Here is a 16,788-nt window from a genome sequence, read left to right as displayed (position 1 = left end):
TTGTTGTTTCACAACGCCAGTGATTCATATCAAGTGAAAGAGGGTTTTTGCCTTCTGCGAAATGCTGCGAGAAAATTATACAAGAGCTTCTGACACAGTTCACTGTCACCGCAATGCCACTGACAGTGGATATCCTGGTCATTACTCTTGCCCACCGCCCCCTGGACCATCCCCCTGACCTTAAGAGTAACGGAGTTCCGGTACCATATCCTGAGAATCACTTTCACTCTCAATTTTTTTTTCCACTTTATTATTTTTCATTTCTCATTTCACCGCGCGCATCTTACGTAGTTGGCTTTCGCAACTCGCCCACTGATCTTTCTCCTGTATTAGCAGAACGAGGGTATAAAATGTTTGGTGGTGAAACCCTGGACTGTCAAACGCCCTTTTAATTTCAAGTCTATCAGACGTTTTGGAAATTTAGTTGGGATAGAATAAAACACAATTAGACTTTCAAGGTAAGTGATGTCCGAAAAAATTACGATCGTGTGCTGATAAAAATATATTATTCTCGTTCTAATTATCTAGTTATCTAACTCCCGAGCTGGCTTATCGGTCGAACGTTATTTAAATCGATTCAATTAGTGAGGATCAGTGGAATTTTTTTGATCTCCGGAATAATATTAGGATGTTGTTTATTGAAGAGTCAGGTTTACTGCAGGTCATACAAAAGGGTCAGATGTATTCAGGAAAAATTCTTGGTCTGACATATTTATGATAACAAAAATGACAAGAAAGTTTCTAATTTTTTTGTGTGAATTCTATAAGTTTTTATTTCAACGAATATATTAAATAAATTGAGTTAGTTTTCGCCCAGCTGAAATTGAGAGAAGCGATTCCTAATAATTTTTGTAAATATTTTACGAAAATTTGAAAACAAGGATATTTTTAGTTTTTAAATAAAGTTTATTAGAGTGTTTTTCTATTTTAAGCGTTTGGAGGACAAACAATCACTAAAGTGAAAAGATAATTTTTTGCACTAGCTCGCTCTTGTTATATACATTTAATTGAACATTCAAGTAGGAAAATTATGTTTATCTAAAATATATGATTTCTGATATTTCAGAAGAAAATCTCTCTGTCGAAAAACCACTATGAATTAAAAAAGAAGAAATATGTTTTCTCGGAAAGAATGATTTATTTTTATCTGTAAATTATCTTGAAACTTATACACAAACGGAAAGAACTAGCTATTATTAATAGACAGGTTCGTTTAATTGCAGGAGTTATTTGGCCGCACAGAATGTTCCATTCGAATTTCTTGTTACATGAATATTCATATCAAATTCCCTCTTGTTGATGAGGATTTTCTCAGCTTAATCAAAGCCTGACAGTTTTTTGTTTATAAGCCTCCGTGACGTTATGACACTTCAATTAATTTCCAATTTTAATGAGACCACATCCATTTAGTGTCACGTCTGGATTGTTTAAATTCTTTTTTATAATAATATTTTCACATTCCTTATTTATCAATCACTCTTATATTTCATTTATTACTGAAAAAATTTACTGTTGTGCATTTTGTTCTTATGAGGTTTAAACGACATCTGGTGACATTGAAAATTCTCAAATATATTGTATGCTACGCGGTTTATTTGAAACCATGGAGAACTCTCACAGAATCAAAATTACAATACGAATATTACGATTCACGACTATTGATAATGAAGAAGTTAGCTTTCGTTTCTGCCAAGTTATTAATTCCCTCTTCAGATATATTTTTACTTTTCTGGACATGTTTTTTGACCTCAGCTTGAATTCCTTCGTTGATTCCTATATTCATTCAACTTGAGTCACATATCTTCCTTCGAATCTCAATTCAATCTTAAAAAAGTCTTGTTCTTCCAGACTGAAGGATCCAGGTTTGAATGAAACTTGATTTCATTGGCGAATCCAAGACTCGTTCAACCTCAAATATCAATGTTCCCAGCAGTCCACTAAAATACTTTAAGGCGTTATCAATGATAATTAATTATTGAGGACGCATCAGGCAATTCGAAAGGTTGGTCGAGTATTGTCAATGAAGCTTCGAGCGAGCTTGGAACTTCAGCCTGAAGATTTACTGAGTTTTTGAACTTCATCCAAGCTTGGATCAATTTTAAGGATCTAGCATCGATCCATTTTGATCAATCCTCAATCAAACTCGAACCAATCTTCGTTCCGTCATCCACTTGAACTTGAGTTACTACAGAATATTTCTCTCCGTGAGGTGCCCTTTGCGATGATTGGGGGGGACTCGGTTTCGGCTTCGGCATGGTTCGGGGGGACTCGTGCGACCACCGTGAAGGCAGTCTATTAGTATTAGGACATACGATATTAACAAGTCTAGTGTCATCAAGTCCATCTGGTTTTTCAAACTCGATTGCATGAACCTCACCACATACTGACTCTAACGCACACAAATATCCGTAAACTTGCTCACACTTTAGGCCTATGCCCTTAATTGCGACCGCTGGTTTTCTTCCAAACTTTTGAGAGGGAATGCACTTAAGAAATAAACTTTTGAAGGTGACTAATGCCTGAACATCCTTAAAATAGTTATGACTACAGCTGAAGGTTTTGGGAGTGTATCGACATGAGGTTCGTCTACTGAGTTTTGATCTATGATAATAGCCCGGAAGAATCAACCAATGGCGTGTTGTTCTCGCCGATCGCCAATCTATTATAAAGTCGTCTCTGTTTATGCAACAGATTTGAAGCCGTAATTTGACCTTTGTGAACAACTCGATCTGTTAGTTCATGAATATTGGATTGATTGTTCAGCTGCACGCATACCCCATCAAAGTGCCCATCCTTCTTTGGCGATGAACAGTTAACGCTAATTTTATTCCATGGTCTACTCCGAACTCCCCCAATACTGCCAACTTTGGGGAGATGTTTGTAACAAAGAGCGACCCGTTTACCTCTCAGCTCCCAACATCCTCGCAGTTTGATTTGGATGATATTATTGAATCGAATATCCAGTATTTCTATGATTTGGAGATCATCGAAGCTATCGCGCTCCAAAACCGTCAACTTATTGTGCTCCAATTTCAGTTGTTTGAGTATTAAATTGGAAAAAGCCATGGGATCAATGTGATGTATCTCGTTATAAGACAAATGCAATATCCCGCGGTCAACACATCCATCCAAAGTATTCTTAGTAATCTCTCGAATATGGTTGAAACGAAAATCCAATATCTCCTGAATTCGAAGATCATTGAAGACCCCATAGTCTAAAGCAGTCAATTGATTGCGCGTTAAATCGAGTTTTTGGAGTTTTAAATTGGAAAAAGCGCCGGGATCAATGTGCCGTATCCTATTGCGCGCCAAATTCAGGGATCGAAGTTGACTACATCCTTCGAAAGCGTCTTTTGGTACAGTTTGAAAACCGTTTCTAGCCAGATCCAGAACTTCCAGAGAGCCAAGATGATGGAAAAGTCCGTTTGATATATTCCCCAAATCGTTGAATTTTAAGTCAAGGTGCTGGAGATTCAAGTTGGCGAAGGTTTCAGGTTCAATTTTACTGATGTTGTTGTGACCAAGAATAAGCTTTTTCAATGCATAAAGATTCCTAAAAGTATTCTTTCGTAACACAGTAATCCTATTATACTCCAAATCCAAGAGGGTTAGGTTCTCAAGACCTTCGAATATATCAGACGGTAACTCCGGCAATAGTGTTTCCGTCATTGATAGACTCTTCAAATCATGAAATTTTCCGAAGGATTTCGATTCCATGGTACTTATCTTATCAGCAATATGAAGGTATTGTAGTCCCTCATTGATTCCAGAAAAGGTATCGGGTGTTATTCTCGTAATATTTTGATGATTCCAGTGCAATATATCCAGGTCTTGGAAAGCTGAGAAAAATTGCGATGTTGGTCCTATCATTTCCACCCCCTGCAAGCGCAACATATGAATTTCCAAATTTTTGAACGGGTTAGATATCGCTGAAATCTTAACACACTCCAGTATCAGGGCGTTTGTCGATAACCCACCAAACGATTCTGCAGTCATATCAATCTCCTTGGGAATCCAGCCAAGTTCTTTATTTGGTTTAAGAAAAGCCACTTTGGAAAGTCTCATCTTCGGGAACGCACTTTCAGTTATTAAGGAAAATTCATCCACATTCAAGGACAGCTCGTGAACGGAATAGTCCATCCAATCAACCTTTATCAGCGCGTTACAGTGGAAGCACACTTTGAATCCATGCTCGACCCGGCAATACGTATGATTTGTTTTAAATGAAGATGTTAATACAATAACAGAAATCCAAACGATTAATAACTCCTTCATATTTTTCGGTTAAGAGAATAGATCTTTTGAATGAATTGTTGGAACTGAGTAATTTATGTTGATGATAAGTTGTGTGTACGCGACTGTCTATGCTCTGCTCAGTCCCACCGTTGACTGAATGACAATTTGGTGATTGCTTCGCTGTCACGTACGCACACTCCCGCTTATGCCAGAGCCTACACCTCATATATCCCCTTAAAATAAATATTGATATATTAATTGGCAACGTGGCGCGAATAAATATCCTACGTTGATTGTAGACTCGTTAACATACAAAAGAGATCAACGTTAAGTACACTTAGTTCGATTTTAATAGTTCACCATTGGCAAACGATCATTTTTAATGTGTTTTTAAATTTTTGTTAAGTGTATTAAGAGAATGGAGTAGAGAAAAATTGAAAAACTGCAGTTCAACGACTTTAGTTGAAAAAGTCGCAAGAAGTAAAATCAAAATGTAACAGAATTTCTCAAAAGATGATGTGGAATTTCCTTACGAATTTGCTGACGTCTTCTATTGACATTGCTTATAGGTGCGTTAAAACGATCATTCAATAATGAATGATGAGCACAATTGAGTCATTATGTTCCTAACAATTGAGGTATGGGAATATCATTAAGATATGCCACAAAATGATAAGACGAAAAATAAATTCGAACTTCTATTCTGAGACAGCACATGGTGATCATGGAAATGACCATGGTAATTAGTAACACATAGTTAAATCGGTATACACAAGTGAAACCCGAATTCCGCGGCACGAAAAATAGTGTTCACGTGATGGAGAATAGGGCACCCTAGCTATTGTCGCCGTTTGATAATAGGACGATCGCGTAGATGGGGGAAAGTGATCTATAATGACAATAAGAGAAATTTTCGACCGATGAATTAATAATTCCATTTCCAAGAGAAATAGAATTTGAGAAAAAAACATTCTTCTTTAACGTGTAGTCGGGAATCGAACCCGAGTCTCCCATTTTTGCGTCGGGTACACGGACAGAAATATTAACTCTTACGGAGGGTTTCGTAATTTTTATTTTATTTAATTTTTATTTCGTAATTTTTACTGAACTTTTTTCTTCGTGCAGTCTTACCGACTATAAGCTACGTGGAACCACTGAAATTCACTCTAAAATTCATCTTAAATGCTCCTTAATCTCTTTTTGGCATGAAAGATTCCTAAGAAAATTATAAAAAAATTCCGCTTTAATTCAGTCGGGAGTGGAACCCAAACCTCCCACCTTCGCGTCGGGTAGTTTTACCGACTGAGCCACCGGGAACCACAAACATTCACTTTGGAATTCAGCTAAAGTACCGCCTAGCCTTCATTAATCATTAAAGATTCTTGAGAGAATTAGATTTTGAAAAAATTTCCCCTCTAAATCAGCCGGGGACCAAGGGATTCCCGGAAAAATGAAAATTTATCGTTCAAATTAAATTAAATACTACTGTTATTCCGATAAATGGAAAGAATTTCAATTCTAGTGAAATTCTATTTATTTCAACCATATCTACCTCAGAACGTAGATAACTGCTGTTTATTGCAAAATCCCTTCCGTTTGAAAAGTTTAAACCCAAGGATAGTCCATCCAAATTAGATCCTCTAGATAAAATTAATTTATTCTATCAGTTCATCGATGGCAATAAAGCAATATTCATTAATCCCTCAATAAATGGTACCGAAAACTCTCATTACATTTAAACAAGCCACTGCATTATCGATTTATCTCACAATTGAAACAGTTTCTTTGGACATGAACTCATTCAAGTTAATTCCTTCTTTAAAAAATTCTTCTTGGAACTAAAAAAATTGAAATAAAGAGTTCCACCGGGTTCCAAAGCGGTATTTCTTTCAATGCGCATTTTAAATGAAGTCAACAACCGGAAAGAATCTTCTTTGAAGCCATAATTTACATCTAACACAATAATTAGCCAGTCAACAACCAACTGACCAATAACACCGGAAAATCCATCTGATCCGCGAATAAATCATTCGACTGATCCTAAACAAAAGTATTAACCGATCATGATCAACGCATTTGGAATTCAAACCGCCGAAGAAGACGCACCGTGCATTCCCATTGGCCCTGGAGGATAACGGCATTACGGTACACCATTGCGTGTCTGACTATACACAACTCCACCGGTAGTTGGTCTCAGGTGCGCGTGGGCGCCGATTCGAGTCGAATGAGTGAACAGTTCCGGCGTCAATCGATCAGGAATTTTCGTGAATTGCGGGACCTTTTTGAATGAAAAAATCATTATCATCGAGAGATGAAGTACTTGACGAGACACTTGCGTTACTGATCCCGATACAATTATGGTGGACGTCATTTGAAACAGTTGGACGTGAGTACAATCGTTACTTCTAGGAATAGATAAGAATCGAATTACTGTCAGCGACATTCGGTGGTATTTAATATTCCGGGGATTTCAAGCGTTGAGATAATCGAAACAGGAACAAATTTGAATAATTTAGCTCATCAGGTAAAAGCAACGACTTTCACCTTGACATTACCACAGTGGACGTTCAACTCTTTGATAACGATAATCGAAAATTGTGTCACTTGAGCATTGCGCGAGGTAATGAGCCAATCGATCGGGGATCATCGGTTTAATTGACGGAAATAATTAACAGCTTCACGTTGCTTCCAGGCGATATTTTTCGGAGAGAAATTAATGAAGGGTGAAAAATGTTATTAATTTAGGCTATTAAATCTGTTAAGAAAATTACCACGACGGAGCAATTCGATAGCTAATTGGCCATGCGACCATCAGGATGGAACTGGATGTGTGTCCTCGCTCTATCGGTAATATCACCGGTTATAGCAGTCACCTTCGAGGACGGAATATCCGAGAATCATGGTAAGTTCCTCTCCTCGTCTTAAACATCTTTCAATGTCAAGTTTACCAGTTATTGGCGGTGGGGGGAAGTCTCTACCTTGCCGACGGTATCGACTTTCAAGACTCACTCTATTTCGTGGAATCATGGGAATGAATCACGATGACTTCAATAGAATGATCCGAGCGCAGTCAAAATCATTCTGTTTATTATGGAGTGTTTACTCCTCTTCCCCAGAGAAAAAACTTGTGAATGTATGTGAGCAAAGTAATAGTGCCATCTATAATATTCAACCTCATGACATCAGAAGGACGCGCTCTTCTACCCTTATCCCTTGATTGGTTTCCCCTTGAATTTCCTAATTTTTTATCTCAAATTCCAGACATATTTTTCTAATATTGAGTATCCGTAATATCAGTAACTAATAAAACATTTGGTGATCATTCAATCCCCAACCATCCCTCACCATAAACTGAGAAAAAAGTTTTTTTTGCCAAACATATTTATTCCCCCCCACTAAGTCTGCATAAATATTTCCATAAGACGTTCTAATCCCCTAATTGTTAATAAATATTCTTGGCTCAAAAATTTTCTTTTCTTAGTGAATCTTCGCTCATTATTCTCATTTTTAAACGTCCTATTACTTTTGATCAACCAACATAATATTATTCCATTTCACCCGTCCATCTGTTTCGCCTCCACAAACCCCGTTACTCTAATTTTCACTGCATTAAGTTCCCCAGATTAATTCCCATCAATGTCAGACATTCCAGAAAAATCTGTAAATTTCCAAGATGCAACGCCCCAACAAAAAGGCCTACAACAAAACAAGACACGTCAAGGAAAGGATCTCTTTGACTGGATAGGTCTCGGAACAGGTCAGCACGTGGATCCCTACCTGGCTAGGATCAATCAGGCCTGTCTGAATGGCGACCTCGCTGAATGTTTCAAATCACGAGCGATCGGTTCCTTCGCCGATTTCTTCGATCAGCCGGAATACCTCTTCACCGATCAGGTGAAATTCGTGAGGATGGGGCGGGATGTGGTCCAGGAGGTCGCCCGTCAGCCGTACGAGTACTCCAGCTCCCCAAGGTAGGTATTTAAACATCATAAAATTCACCTCGAACAATCAGCCACGGTTTATGGTTTTATGATGCGTTTGTAATAATCTCGTTGCTGTGCCTCAGGTCGGATGAGTCTGATTGGGATCAGCTGGTCAAGTTTGCTGCTCGAAAAGCGGAGAAATTCGTTAAAACTGTTGCTATCGAGGTGAACATACCATCCTGGGTTACTGGAGAAAATGAGGTTTATGCTCCCAGATTTTTGGATGAAATTGCTGATGAGATCGATACTCTTGAGAATAAGAAGGACACTCTCTTCTGTGAGTATTACTTTTTGCAATGATAGCATAATTCACTTGCCAAGTCCTTTATACCAAAGTCCATGATTCCTCCCCCTGAATCGCACTCAGGGTCACGATAACAAAAAATAATGGTCAACTGTTCATGAAAATTAATTTTGTCTTTACCAGTATATCGATGACATTATCAAATTAATTCCTGTTAATGAAATTTTTTCAGCTCGCAAGCGTCTGAAGAAGCTGTTCATTCCCATGCTGATAATCCTGAAACTATTCAAGCTGAAGCTCCTTCTGTTCCTGCCCCTGATTCTGGGTCTGGCATCGTTCAAAAAATTCCTGGGCTTCATGGCTATTGTCATCCCGGGGCTCATTGGGTTCTTCAAGTTTTGTAAACCGATATTGAGCAACTACCAACCACCCGTTTACACTCAGAGTGGTCTCGGCTTTTCCCATTACAAGGGGACAAACAATCATGGATATCCAGTGGAGCACTCGAATTATCAGGACAATCCTGGTTACCACAATAGTTACCAAAGTGAAGGTGCCTCCTACGGGCAGGATCTCGCTTATCAGGGATGGAAGCATTATCAAGAGTAGCTTTTCAGGTGATCATGTCGAGTATTGTTCCATTTGTAGATTTTTTCGTGCTGTATCACTTGTTTATTCACGATTTTTATACCTCATTATCATGAATTATTTAAAGCTATATTATTTTTCATGCAAATATTTAAGCCAGTGTTGTACATAATCTTAATTAAGCAGTATTTTAGTTTATGTTTTGTGTTTGTATACCTATTGAATAATTTATGAAATCTCTGTGTTCAGGGGTTCGGGAATGAACTATAATATTATTAAAACAACAAAATTTTAATGATTAGAAATCAATGAAGGTGAAAGCTTTTCGTAATTTGTAATCTCGTTAAATTTTTGATTGAAGGAGATGAATTTATTACAATAAAGCAGGAAATTAAGACTTGAAATTTAATGAAAAACCATTTTTTATGGTATCTCTATTGCATATATGAGAAACATGATTTATCATCAATTAATGATGAATCTTCGTGTAATTTTAAATTAATTAAGTAAAGACGACAACGATGTGGGAAGACCACTCATTTCACTTACAATTTTACTTTCGATTGGTTGTGTGTTAATGTATCAAGATTTCGTCTCATTAGTTTATTAGTTATCTGGGTAACACCTGTGAAAGAAGGTTTTCTTTGAAAATTTAACAATTTTATTAAGAAGGAGGGGGGAATTTAATTTTTTGGAACAATCTATACATTCGATTATCTTTTCCTAATTACTATGGGATATGGTACAATGATCTTTCGCCAGAAGTTCAATAGAATAATCGTCGGGTACAAATAAATCGCTTGTTGTTAAATTTTCGCTGTACTTTTGGCTGTAAAATTTCCGAAGTTGACATCAGCATTCTTCTGGTTACTGTCTTCATAAATAAAACCTGACCATTTCAATGAATCTCTTAATGTAAGGAGAGAAAAACTCGAAAAATTACGGAAGCTTCACGCAATCGTGGGAAAAGGAGTGGAGGTACCGTAAAAATTCCTGACGTCTAGAGCAATTATTCTAAAACTTTCAGTATTTTTTTCCGAACAGCAAAGTCGTTCCAGGATGACATAAAAGTTCAGTACATTTTCGACTATTTTCCGCTCCGTGTGTAAACATTTTTTAAATAATGCGGATTACCCATAGATTTTTCCGAATGATTGTTATGCAATTAGATAATCCAAAATGTACCGTTTAAGTGGTTCCGAAAGAAAATTAAAAGCTCCGTAACTTCTGGAAAAGTAGCAAACAGTAACAAAAAATTGATCAATAAGTGAACTTATCATTTCCTTCGTCCATTTAAATACTTTCGATACTCCCCAGTCATCCATTCCTTTAGAGGACAAAAAGATCATTCATTGAAGGCAGAAATCCAGTTACCTTACAAGAAAAACAAACTGTTTATTACAAGTACTACAGCATTCACCAAAGCCCACATATCATGTTCATATCGAGGTAATATTTTTCATTGCAATTAAAATGAAGTGCAACAGAGGTGTGTCGAGATGCTGGAGCTGGAAGGTATGCGGGAATAGGGTCACGGTCGTCGACTGGGTATTTTTTCCAGTGTCATTTACAAGTGCGGAAAAGGTGGCTGCAAAAATGGAAATTCAATGAGTTTTCCGGTGTCTATTAGTGTTTACTGCATACCGAACTAACTCTTTCGTCACTTCATTTGATTTTTAGGAGAGTAAAGAACCAAAGAAAATAAAAGACAAAAAACTACAGGACTAGATGAAAAAAATTTAGATAAAGACAATATTTTGGTTATTTTGAAGGTTATTATGCGTCCAAATTAGATCATTCGTTTTGCCAAAAGAAGACTACAGATGTTTTCGTATTTGTTGAATCCCATTTTAAATTTAATTAAATTTAATTTTATAAAAGAGTCGTTTAGTAGAAAAATCTTTTTGTTTAAGACCTTTAAAATTTCTGCGGTTCCGCAAAGTCAAGGGAGACCGTTACCCTTATTTTAAATCATGATAGCATTGAAAATTTTTTAGTTCTATCCTTCGCTGTTGAATACGAATTGAAAACATAGGGGAAATGTAATACATATGTAATAAAAATAAGACCAGTGATTTAGATAATTTCTGTATTCAGTCATTCTACATTAACCACAGGTTGTTAAAGAAGAAGAAGGATTGTGGAGAATTATTGCTTGCATATATCTTTATATAATTTGAAAAATAAGGAGGTTTCAAAATGCAGAAAACGTGCCTGACCCTTATCTCTCATTCAGAATGAATTATTATCTCCATTTGTCTAATTTAATGGAGACATTAACGTTTGCTAGAGGGACGGTACCAATGAATAGACAAATTACCGATTCACTGTTTTCAAAGTAACTATTAAATTCCATTTAATTTGAATTTAATTCATTATTATTTTAATCGATAATCTGACGACCGATTGACTGCTCTGCTCTAACGAAAAACATTATTTGATCTGAAAATATGAAGTTAAAAAATAGAACAAAAATAGAAAAGCGGAAAACTACGAAAACACGTGATTGAATGCACATACGTCACATCACTTTATATCAAACAGAAAAATCAGTGGTGACTCTTCCACCAAAAAGTTTTCTTGGGAATTTCGCGTAAATAAGAATTTCAATTTTCCACTCAAGATAAATCCTTTTTTTATATAATGCAGTCATGTAAAGGTACCCAAGTAGCTTGGGAGGGGGAGGGGCCAAGTTCCTATCGCATTATGGCGAGTCGATTAAATGCAGGGCTAGGCCCCTCTTCCAACCACGCGGGCGCAGTGAACAGGGACCCTAAGCTCTCCCTCCGTTGTAGCGTGCGAAGTGAACGGGGGGGCTAAGCCCCCCTCTTTATGTGGCGAGCGAAATGAGTGAAGATATCTAAATTTCAAGTAATTAATTGAAATGGAGATATTTTAGCAGCCAGTTATGTCGGCAGTGGCGAAATAACAGATGAAGGGTCTAATAACTTCTCCACCAATCAACTGTCACCATTTCTGATCTACCAAAATTGTAATTACATAATTGTTTATTGTGAGAAAAATATTCTTTCAAGAACAATGTAATTTGCTGAACGTGCCTCACTTTTCCCTTTCTCCAGTCGATCCACAATTTGATTTTCTTATCCGTTACTGTTGCCCATAACCGCTCTCCATCCGAGTAAACAGGTAGATTCATCATGAGAACAAATAAAAATTTCTCGATAGTGTGACGAGATTTCCACGGCTCTACTTCAAGATTTTCACGTCCTCTCGGAATCTCGTGCTATTTTCACTCACGATTAAGATCAACGCGTCGCGTTATATGTCCGAAGGTGTGCCATGATCCCAAGGAGCCGGAAGGTATGCGACAAACAGGGTCACGGCCGACTGGTGGACACTTGGTTGCTCCTAGTTTTATATTTACAACGGTGTGGCTATGATTTTTGCATCACGTACGCTTTCTTCTAATATGAGTCAATTTTCTATTGAAATAAACAATAGAAATTCAGTTTTTCACCGACTAAACTGTCCGTTGAATTTCACTCGTTGATTTAAAAAAAATGACCGACCAACGTAATTGAATGAATTGTTACGTTTTTTTTGTTGAGTGAATTTCAACAAAAAATTCTTATCAATACCCTAAACTTTGTAATTAATGATAGGTGGCGTCCTGAACTTTATTAAGCAGCACTATAAAATTTGACAGTTTATCATTTTTTATTTGAGGGTAAGTAAAAAATTAATAGAAATCTTTTCAAAATTCCTATCTAGGTCAGTTTATCTTATTGAGCCTTCCTTCATTTTTTATAGAAATTTTCTATAGTAATTTTTCTTCGGCTCAGAGTTTGCGCCGAGACTGTAAGGCAGCACAGTAATTTTTATCGGTATTAAACTATAAAAATTCTCAGATTTTTCTCTCCGTGTAGTATATTGCGCAGCGAGGGCGGAAAGTCCCCTTTTCCGTTCCGAAGTGTACATGCTATTTTTCAACGCGTCGCCAAAGGAAAGTTTATATTTTTCTGCCCGAAGAACGGGAGGAAATTCAATACTTTCCGCCCTAGGGCCGAAACTATTGACTTTTCGCCGGACGGGATGGGTTTACTACCCCGGGGTACAAAGTGTACTTTCCTCCCGCTGATGACGGAGCAAGGGACTAGCTTTCCGTGCAAGTGTTCTGAAAAGTTATTTTCCAGCCCGGTGGTTGAAAAGGGACATTTCTTGTTGACAAAATCGAGTGTCAGAGCACCTCCAGCAGGGACTCCTTAAGCTTCGTCGAAGGATTACCCTTGTGCTGCTTACGTTAATACAAACATTGCTGTTTGCGAGGAAAAGTTAGGCTCGGTTAGACATATAATCCTGGATAAGGCCGATATTGCAAAAATATATTCGGATAATAGTGAACAGTGATATACACTGAGTGTTATCAGTGGAGGTTCGGTTGAACGTTGGGCCGATCCCACTGGCAGTCATCGGCAACTTTCTACTTTTGAGCGAAAAGTATTCACTTTCCTTCCACTCACCAGAAAGCAGAATACAAACTTTTCTTTGTCGGTGTGGGTTAAAAAATAGGGGGTACATGATTTTTCGATTTTGAACAACGCACGATTTGCAATTTAATAGTAGAAGGTACTATTTTATCATAAGACTGAGAATAGTACATTCCGCTACGATGGCGGTAGGGGCTTTTGGACTCGTTGGAGGTTTGTCGGGCGAGCCGAAGGTTAGAGTGCCAAAAAATACTTTTTACACGAGTGTCGAACATTATTTTTGGCAGAATGTGTGGCAAGTGAGATTTCGTACCCATGGAGCGTGCGTAAAGTGTCACTTTACGCACAGTTTTGACACAAGGTGTGACTAGCAAGGTCTCGGATTTGTGGAGCGCGCAAGGGGTGTCGAAAGCAGTTTCTTCACGTATGCAAGGGTTGCAGATCTCTTCAATGGCAAAACTGTGGTTGCACTCATCCGAAAAGTTATGTTCCTCCCAGTGTTGAGCACATCAAAACAGCCATTTTGTAATCCCTGCCGAGGCGAAGGCCTTGCCGTAAACTTCAAGGTCGTGCGGTAAAATACTTTTCAAGAACGTAAATTGAAACTTCAGTGAGAAAACAAAAAATTCATATACAAAATTTGCCACAATTCAGGACAAATTACACTCCACTCATGACTTATAGTACGCGCATGTTCCTAAGAAGGTAGAGTAATTGTGTGAATGAAGATACAATTAGAAAGTACAATATTTCCATAAATGAAATGAATTATTACCCCGGTGGGGAGAGCGCAATAACCGAGGCGATGAAAAAATTCCCAAGAGCATGTTTAACTGGAGCGATTGATAACACTCCACCAGTGGCTGCACCGTCTCACCAACTTCATCACAATTCGCCAATTAGTCGATCCCCGCTTATCTTCATTAATTCATCCATTATCCGTGGACTATGATTTCCACCATCAATGCGCTACTAATGTCGCCCATAAAGATCTCCCACGCATTCCCCTTTTCGCGTGAGATGTCGAGCGCACGATAAAAATAATGAACACATTTTTATGAATTTATTTTTCATTCCGAGGAGGTCAATTTTCAATCGAAGAATATTATTCTATGACATATTGGTATAAATACGCTGGTGTGGTGCCTCTTTCACTAGTCTCTCCGCGGGAGAAAAAAATAACGATTAAGGTATAAGGATATGTACGCGCACCAAAACCGGTCGAATAAGTTCTCACTCGCAATCCTGAGAATCGGACGGAACTGCGAACCCGTTGACCAAGTGGCCTCGTTACAACGAGAAGACCGGAAGCGGTGAGCCACCATTACCATCAGCCTCCGCCATTTTTTTTTTCCTAGTAAATTCAATGTTTTTCGAGCTAATGTACGACATCGCGCGAGGCAAATTGGATTAACTTGTTGAGGAAGTAAAAAATTGAATTGTTTAAAGATTTCAATATTACACTCGATGTACCGGATGCATCGACTCGAGCGGTAGGGGAGGGGCTGCGGGGGTGGGAGACGGCAGTTCGAGAATTGAATCCAATCGACGGGCAGGAAAAACTGCGGTCTGGGACTCTTGGTTTTCGAACCATTCGTCTGATCGATCCTGGTTTCGCTGGAAATTCTTGGAATCTATAGCTGAGTATTAGAGCGGGTAAAGAGACTTGTCAATCACTATATTATATACTGGGCTGATTTTATAATTCAAATTGCTCGGAGTTGGAATATGATTGTTAATTGATTGCTATTGAATCTTTCATAGATCAGTAAAGAATAGAAGCGGTTCAAGAATTGGAAATTATTTTTTGAAAATGAGATTGGTAGAACGATTTATCTATTCCCCAGGAAATTTGTCAACTATTAACGTATAGTAGAGTTGTATATGATTAAATGGCTATTCGTTAATAGTTACTATAACAGCATTAATAACTTTAATAATCTTAACGTTAAGAGTAGTAATAAATAGTTAATGAATAGCTATGAATAGCCGTTCGTTAGTAGTTAAGAAACAGTTTATGAACAGCCCCCCTGAACGGTGAAAGTAATGTAAAATAAGATTTACCAAATATACATTCGTTAACTATTAACGAATGATAGTAACAAACAACCAAAATCCATTCGTTTGTAATTATTAATTCATGATTACTATACGATACAGTAACCATTCCTATAGATCATGGTAAAACTCTCGATGGTGATGGACTTTATGGTAAAGTTTACTATGGGGTACAGTAAAGAAATTCATAGTTGGTTGGTGAAATTGACCATCGGTGCATGAAGAATATTACTATGCTGCATAGTAATAAAGACTTTATGATCTAGCAAACGAGTAATATACTTTTAAGAATGAGAAAAGTAGTAGAACAACTGGCTCCAATAAATATGTAACCACTATGATTTGTTTAATAGTTGCCATTATATCGAGTATGACAAAGGGCCACATGATAATTCCTCATGATGGCAACAGCGAATAGTAATCTTTACTATTGTCGCATAGTAGTAGTTATCACGCCATTCCCTTTCAATTGTTAATTTCTGTTCAATTATTAACTACTGAAAAACTGATGAAAATTTAAACATTTCACAAAAAATGTCGAGCCTGATATGAATCCTCGAGAATGGGCCACGTACTTTCATTACTCCAGTACTCATTACTCTGAAGTGATCTAGATCCAACGGAAATTGAACTGCTTCAGCTACAGAATCCGTTACGAAGAATTGTCTGTTTGCGTCCGTGGTTTGAATAAAATTTCGGGGATTCCGGTTGTTCACATTTTCGTGCCATTGTAAAATAGAGTTTCTATTGATGTTCCGATCACGTCTGAACAAATGTAGTGACACGTGCGACGATGACGAAATCCCCTGAATTTGTTATAACGGTGAACACGCGAAGAATTGGACCAACGAAACCGATCCGATTACCTTCTTTTCCTGGAAAATTGGCATTTCCCTCAATCTTCGTAAGCGACGTACCAATTACAGTCAATTAAATTTCATATGTGAATGGTAAAAGAATCAAAATGAAATACCGACATTCAGCGAGAACTCGGAGAAGGTAAAATCCTCAGAGTCTCACGTAAACCTGACCTTCCGGACATCGCGCTGCGCTCTGGAAAGTTGGATTGCTCCGGATTTTGTATTTATATCGTTTTGCTTGTTGCTTATTTCCTTTTCTTTACTATGGAAAACGGTGAGAGTACTACTGCTACAGCTAACTACTCGGGCCGTCTCCTTCCCCGAGGTTATTCTAGTCGTAAACAATGGGGTGAAATTTGCTGTCACGGTCG

At 37.7% G+C, this 16,788-nt stretch overlaps 2 protein-coding genes across 3 annotated transcripts; one reads left to right on the top strand and one right to left on the bottom strand.

Annotated features, from left to right (window-relative positions):
- Positions 1 to 355: 355 nt before the first annotated feature.
- LOC135168376 (uncharacterized) lies at positions 356 to 10,335 on the top strand. Of its 2 annotated transcripts, none has more exons than XM_064132472.1 (5): positions 356 to 458; positions 7,000 to 7,138; positions 7,880 to 8,207; positions 8,303 to 8,496; positions 8,696 to 10,335. In XM_064132472.1, the coding sequence occupies exons 2-5, from the start codon at positions 7,039 to 7,041 to the stop codon at positions 9,070 to 9,072; spliced, it is 999 nt and encodes a 332-aa protein (XP_063988542.1). In that variant the 5' UTR covers positions 356 to 458; positions 7,000 to 7,038; the 3' UTR covers positions 9,073 to 10,335. The 2 variants fall into 2 exon arrangements, with proteins under 2 accessions (XP_063988542.1, XP_063988543.1); XM_064132473.1 differs by lacking the exon at positions 356 to 458 and adding an exon at positions 4,503 to 6,622.
- On the bottom strand, positions 863 to 4,373 carry LOC135168375 (insulin-like growth factor-binding protein complex acid labile subunit). The gene is made up of 2 exons (XM_064132471.1): positions 3,978 to 4,373; positions 863 to 3,879 (listed from the first exon to the last, which is right to left on the bottom strand). The coding sequence occupies exon 2, from the start codon at positions 3,868 to 3,870 to the stop codon at positions 2,602 to 2,604; it is 1,269 nt and encodes a 422-aa protein (XP_063988541.1). The 5' UTR covers positions 3,871 to 3,879; positions 3,978 to 4,373; the 3' UTR covers positions 863 to 2,601.
- Positions 10,336 to 16,788: the final 6,453 nt, after the last annotated feature.

This window comes from Diachasmimorpha longicaudata, chromosome 13 (assembly GCF_034640455.1).
Source record: "Diachasmimorpha longicaudata isolate KC_UGA_2023 chromosome 13, iyDiaLong2, whole genome shotgun sequence".
NCBI lineage: Eukaryota > Metazoa > Arthropoda > Insecta > Hymenoptera > Braconidae > Diachasmimorpha > Diachasmimorpha longicaudata.
Note: the sequence above shows the minus strand (reverse complement) of the source record. Positions and strands in the feature narration are given on the sequence as shown.